Raw genomic sequence first — 6000 nt, 5'->3', positions numbered from 1 at the left:
CATTTGATTGGTGTGATGTGTGTAAAACCCACTCCACACCTTCTCTCCTCCCTCTTTCCGACTTGCGCAGGTAGGAGGGATGGAGGTGGGAAAGAGGAGTAGCTGCGCCAGGCGCACGGTGTGCCAAACTTGCAAAATCCACCTGGCCACACTCAGTTTGCCTCGCCCGGTCTGCGAAACTAGAGCCCTTAGACTTAGACTTACTTTATTCGTCCCAGGGGGTGTGCCTTGTCAAGAGTTCATTTCTGGAATGTCTTGCATTCTTAATGTGTTTGAGACCACCAGTTGTGTTGTACAGAGGTAGGGTTGGTACAAACTATACAGTGAATAGCCCTATTTGACTACTGTTCTTATCCATATTATGGCAAGAACCACTCTCAAACACAGTATTAGTATACAGAAGTATTCCTTTAACTGCATACAAAACCATGCAAAACCACTGAAATGGCTGTTTTTCACCAGCTTACCACCCTTCTGGCCCTAAATTACAGTTGTGAGGTTTTTCGGTCAGGATTTTACACAGCACTGAGGCTGCTCTTGTTAATTACTGGAGGCCAGACATTGCTCTGACTCTACATTTCTGAGATTTTGCTGACCGTCACCATTATTGGCAAAGAATAATGTGATATAGTAATTGTTAGTGGCAGGACTCACCTTGTGTCCTTTCCTGAGCTGTTGGGTAGTGCATTTGGTGGTGGAGGTGGGTTAGCTGGAGGTCCAAAGGCTTTCTGACAGGCAGCATGCATTTCTCCTACATGCTCACCATCATCCACACTCTCTGTCTCCACCTCACTGCTCACTGCAGCATTTCTTTCTGATACAGTCTCCTGTGCATCTTGCGTTGATGAACTCTCATCAGGTTTATCATCTGGATCTGCAGACCTGTTGGTGTCTTTTTCTTCTGGAGAGATTTCAGGAAAAGAGCATCCTGCCTGCTCCTGCTCTTCTTCAGACTTTGCTGTCTTTTCCACTTTCAGTTCAGATGGAGAAACAGGATTGAGATCAGTGTCCTCCAATGCCTCTACCTGACTTTGTGTCTTTGTTACTGTCTCTGTCTCCTTCTCTGCTGCTACTCCCTCATCTATCTGGGTCTCACTGACTTTGTGAGAATCTGAATAAGCCTTATGTTCTTCTCCCTCCTTTTCTTCCTCTTTGACTTCTCTGTCACCATTCACATGTGCACTCTGTACAGTCTCCTGTCTTTGTTTCACATCATCAGTTTCTTCTTCCTCCTCTTCCTCTGCTTCCTCTTCCTTCACACTCGATCTCAGTGAAGAGCTGTCTGTGCCACTGAGCAGCTGCAGGGTTACATTCTGGAAAAAAAAGGTCACCAAAACATGTATGCCCTGTATCTAAGTACCTTAAATACCGGTGAAATTTATGGCAATAAGAGGAAAGGAGTGGGAGAGGTGTTAGAATTAAACAGAGGATTTACTTATTTAGTTGCAAGCATATCAAACACCTTAGTTAAAATCCTACATTAGTCTGATGAACGAAGCAGTCAGTGAGCAATGGATTTCACATGACAATATTCACAACTTAGATCAATTTTTATGAAAAACTCTTTTGACTCTTTTGATGGGTAGACCCTTAAAAAGAAAATATAAAAATTGGAGGAATGGACACATTCACATATTATGACTACTTCAGAGGAAGGGAGTCACCACTTTTTTCTCCTCTCTTGTTTACCATGCCGATTATCTGAATGAATTATACTTTGGTACTCATGGTGTCCGTGAAATGAAGTGAGCAACTGAATTGGAAAGGATTTAGCCAAGCTAATGATGTGTACATTTATATTTGTGTGTGTGATCTAAGCAGCTTAGAACAAGCTCAAGCAGGTAGCCGACGACCCTCTGGGCTTTAAGAGGCTTTATACATCCAAATAACTTGTATAAAAGTGAACTGCTTTACAGCATAAATGGCAGCTAGACCCAGCGTCTAATTAAGATCTCTGTTTATTTGTCAAATTTTGTAGCCACACCTAGTTAGTAAAAGGGACTTGGTGTTTCAGTTCATCTTGCCCTCTAATTGAAGTTTATCTTCTGGCTTTTTCTTAAGTGATGGTACTTGTTGAAATTATTTCATCTTGTTCTGTATCTGGTGTTTAGACTGAAATTACTTTTCATATTTGTTTTAATGTAAAACACTTTGTAGCTTTATTTTAAAGGTGCTATATCTAGGCGAATACTTGTAGCTGAAGAGCACAGGGTTCATGAATACATACTGTAATATACACCACTAGTCATATGTGAGGTGGATACAAGACACCTTTTTACATTCATACATTTCCATTATTTTGTCCTTTTGTAAAATGTGTCATTAATTGAATATATTTTCTTTCCTGACATTCCAGACTGCCACAGACAGGCTGCTTTTGCATTTCTGTGTAAAATGCACTTACCTTAATGGTAGTTACAATCACCCCCAGCACAGCCTGGCCACTGTAAGATTCACTGAGGTCAAACTCCCCTCGCAGAGAATGAAACACTCCATTCATCACACGCTTCACCTGCAAGAACACACATCCAAAATGCTGAGTAATATCCCATGCATGCACAGGCCTTTAACTTTAGTCAACAAATCAAATTCTACAAATCAGCCATCAAAACTAAGCTTAAGTTGTACTTTAACTGTGAACTATGATATGCAGCGCTAGTCATTAATCATGTTATAACCCGAATATTCTATGCTTATGTCTGGGCCAATAAAAAAAACCTTGAACAAATAAACTGGAACCCTGTGTATAAATAACTTAAACTCTGACTGAAAAAACTGACAGCTATTCATTGTTAAAGTGTTTGCACTGAAATAATTAAGTGACTGTTTACAGGTTCGTCTAGCGATTAATATTACACAGAATGATTTTCAGAGATTTGTAGATCTTTATGTTACAATACAGTGTTGAAGAGGTACCCTGGAAGAACCTAAAAACAGAAACACCTGCACAACCCTAATTCAGTGCAATGCAGTGGAACTTAAATAAATCCTACATTTATACATTTATACTATAATGTATATTTATGTATATGTAGTGGGGCAGGAAAGTTGTAAGATAAAACTGTTAATACAACACCACCACAAATTACAGCCTCAAATTCCACATGAGCTAAATCAAAAGAAACAGTCTCAAAAAATACAAAATACAACAAGCTCAAAGGCAGAGTTTACTGCAGGACAGCTGGAGTGAATTAAATTAAAATGTGCAAGCATTCATCATATTGTGTCCCATGTAGCTTGTACTTCCTGTTTGTGGGTGGTGAAAAGCAAGCTGGGAACTGGGAGTGGAGGAGCTGAAGGCTCAGTCATCCTTTACGGGAGGTGGTAACAAGCTACTGCTGAACATTTTGAATTTTCATTCCGTGACTTGCACAGTGACAAAGTTATAGTCTTCTCAGGAATGATGGAAACAGGAGGGAACAAATGTGCTGCAGCCTTAGTTTATTGTTTTGTGCAAGCATGAGTGTGTGTGTGTGTTCATGGATGACTCCTCACTTCTGCTGAAGTGTTTCCTGAACTTTGCTGCTCTGCCAGTTTTTTCTCCAGTTCAGCCACTCTTCTTTCCAGTTTCTCCCTTACAGCTGCGTCTTGCTGCTCCAAAGCTGTGTGCTTAAAGAGAATAACATACAGTGACTGTGTGTGTGTGTGTCATGGCATTAAAAGCCGCAAACAAGGATTATCTTGAGGAATGAGTAGCAGTTGTGTAGACGTGATATTCTACAAAGTTCCTGGAAAATGACATCTCTGACTAATGCAACCCCTCCCAGTGATGACCATTTAGTAGAATTAGAAGCACAGGTGACAATTAGTCATCCATCTTACTTTTTCCTGAAGGACTTGCAGCTCTTCAGTCTGCCTGTGGTGTTGTAGCAAAGTCTGTTCTTCTAATTCTCTTGACTGCTTCAGAGCCATAAACTGTTGAGAGTAAGAGAGCCCAAAAATCAGTCATTCACAAGTGTTCACACTTACATCATACTATATAACCAACTTTTACCTGTTTCCAGTTATTGTGACTCCATGTGTAAAAGAAGGGAAAAAAAATCAGACTTCATACCCTGTGACATCACAAGTTTGAGTTTTACCACTCTAGCTTCTGGATTTGGGAGAGAGTTCATGTTTACTAATATTTTTGCCTTAGACCACAAGAATAATATGTATGAATTTTGAAAATGAGTGCAGCCCCCTTTAAAAAATGTGCATTACAAAAGAAAAGAAGACATTTGTGCATCTAAAATTTTAAGTGCTCAGTTCTCTATTTTGAGACTGATAATAATTGATGTTTTCTGAACAATAACAGTAGTTACAACAAAAATGTAACTACATTACTAGCTTGTGAAAAAAAAAATCGAAGCTTTGGCGCTTTTTTTCCCATTTTTTGGGGGGAGGCCTTAAACGCAACACTAACCCCCACCAGTCCGATACTGACAATGAGCGCACTCAGAGCTGGCAGACATGTCCAAGAGGTCATTAGATGTGTGGTTGCACTTAAAAATATGCCCCGACAACCCCCAGAAAGCAGAGTGCCAGATTTGCAAAAAGCAATTGGCATATCACAACTCAACAACAAATCTGGGAAATCACTTGTAAAACGTAAGTAGTAATTAAAAAAGAAAAAATCTCTGACAAGGAAATAGAAAGCCCGACGCACAATGGAGACCTGCTATTATCCTGCTTGAACACAGACGACTAAATTCTTTCAACAATGTGACTCAAAATAATGATAAAATAGATTTTATTGAAGTAAAATATGCATTTTCCAGTTCCACCGGTCCGCTCTGAGTCTGGTGTCAGAGACACTTCTGATGCTCTGAGTTGCACATCTGTTTGATTGTGCTGCAGTATGCGCCAAGGGTTTTAATTTAGTGTTCAATCAAAAGTTAAACACTACTTATCGCCGACCATTAGTGTTTTTTCGTTTGTGAATATTTTTATCTTAATTCTAGTGTTGGAAGAAACTTTGTGAATATTTTTATCTTAATTCTAGTGTTGGAAGAAACTACGTTTTCGCCATAATTTTTTTTTTAAAACTACATTTTCAATAGTATAATTCATCAGAGTCTTTATGTGGCCATCATGTGCAAATTGGAGTTTTTCAACAATCAACAGGTAAAACTTTGTGATCAAACTGCATATGTGTGTTTTATTATAGCTAGTTTGTCTACCTTTTCCTGTAGCTGGGTTAGCTTGTCCTGCAGAGCATCTCTCTGCTCTGTTAGTTCAGACAGCTCTCTAGTGTGCTGCTCTTTAGCAGAGGCCACCATCTGCTCACACTTCCCCTTCCATTCCTCCTCCAACTCTGCCTGCAGCTGAGACAACTGCAACACATACATGGTATATGTCAGTAGTGGTTTTATGTAAAGCAATGTTGGCAATGTAGCCACTTGAGGTAAACGCTTCCATAAAATGTGTTTTATTAACTGATCCAGAATATATTCAAGGGAACTCAGAGAGACAGATTTCAAGTTACGACACCATCATGTTATCATTTATATTCCTGCAGTATATTATATGTTGCACAGCCCTTTCATTGGATGCAACCTGTTCAGATGCAGCGTTGTCAGTACAGGTCCTGGCCTTGCGAAGCTGAGCTCTGAGATTGTCTAACTCCTGCTGGATGCTCTTACGGTGCTCCTCCATCTCCTCATCCCGACGCTGACGCTCAGCCTGCCACTTCTTCTTCCTTTCAGAAAGGGTCTTAAAGGGAAGGGAAACAACTGTTTGTCAACATTTACACTACAATTTTCTCATATTTCAAATTCTCTCGAAATATCAGAAGTTGTTTAACATATTTGTTTCCAGGGTGACCTCTGTTCACTAATACTAAGTGCACACCCTCTGTGGAGAACCAAAGTCTGTCCCCTTTCACTGACAGAAGAGCAAAAACATGAAGTAGAGGCATCAGGGAGGCCAAGACAGCATATAAGAGGAAGACTGAGGACCACTTCAGCAGCTACAACAAACGGCAGGTGTGGCAAGGGGTCCAAAACATCACCAACTACA

The 6000-nt window shown here is 40.1% G+C and overlaps 1 protein-coding gene across 5 annotated transcripts in view; it reads right to left on the bottom strand.

The window, feature by feature from the left end:
- fkbp15b (FKBP prolyl isomerase family member 15b) overlaps window positions 1–6000 on the bottom strand; it is a 64916-nt gene that overhangs the window by 14752 nt on the left and 44164 nt on the right. For 4 of the 5 annotated variants that reach the window (XM_050050307.1, XM_050050309.1, XM_050050308.1 and 1 more), the window contains 6 exons: window positions 5539–5694; window positions 5163–5315; window positions 3823–3915; window positions 3496–3609; window positions 2405–2512; window positions 655–1313 (listed from right to left, as the gene is read on the bottom strand). In XM_050050307.1, coding sequence (XP_049906264.1) covers window positions 655–1313; window positions 2405–2512; window positions 3496–3609; window positions 3823–3915; window positions 5163–5315; window positions 5539–5694 — 1283 coding nt within the window. The remainder of the gene's footprint in view (window positions 1–654; window positions 1314–2404; window positions 2513–3495; window positions 3610–3822; window positions 3916–5162; window positions 5316–5538; window positions 5695–6000) is intronic. The other variant, XM_050050310.1, reaches the window with a different exon arrangement.

Source organism: Epinephelus moara, chromosome 8 (genome assembly GCF_006386435.1).
Source record: "Epinephelus moara isolate mb chromosome 8, YSFRI_EMoa_1.0, whole genome shotgun sequence".
NCBI classification, from domain to species: Eukaryota; Metazoa; Chordata; class Actinopteri; order Perciformes; family Serranidae; genus Epinephelus; species Epinephelus moara.
Note: the sequence above shows the minus strand (reverse complement) of the source record. Positions and strands in the feature narration are given on the sequence as shown.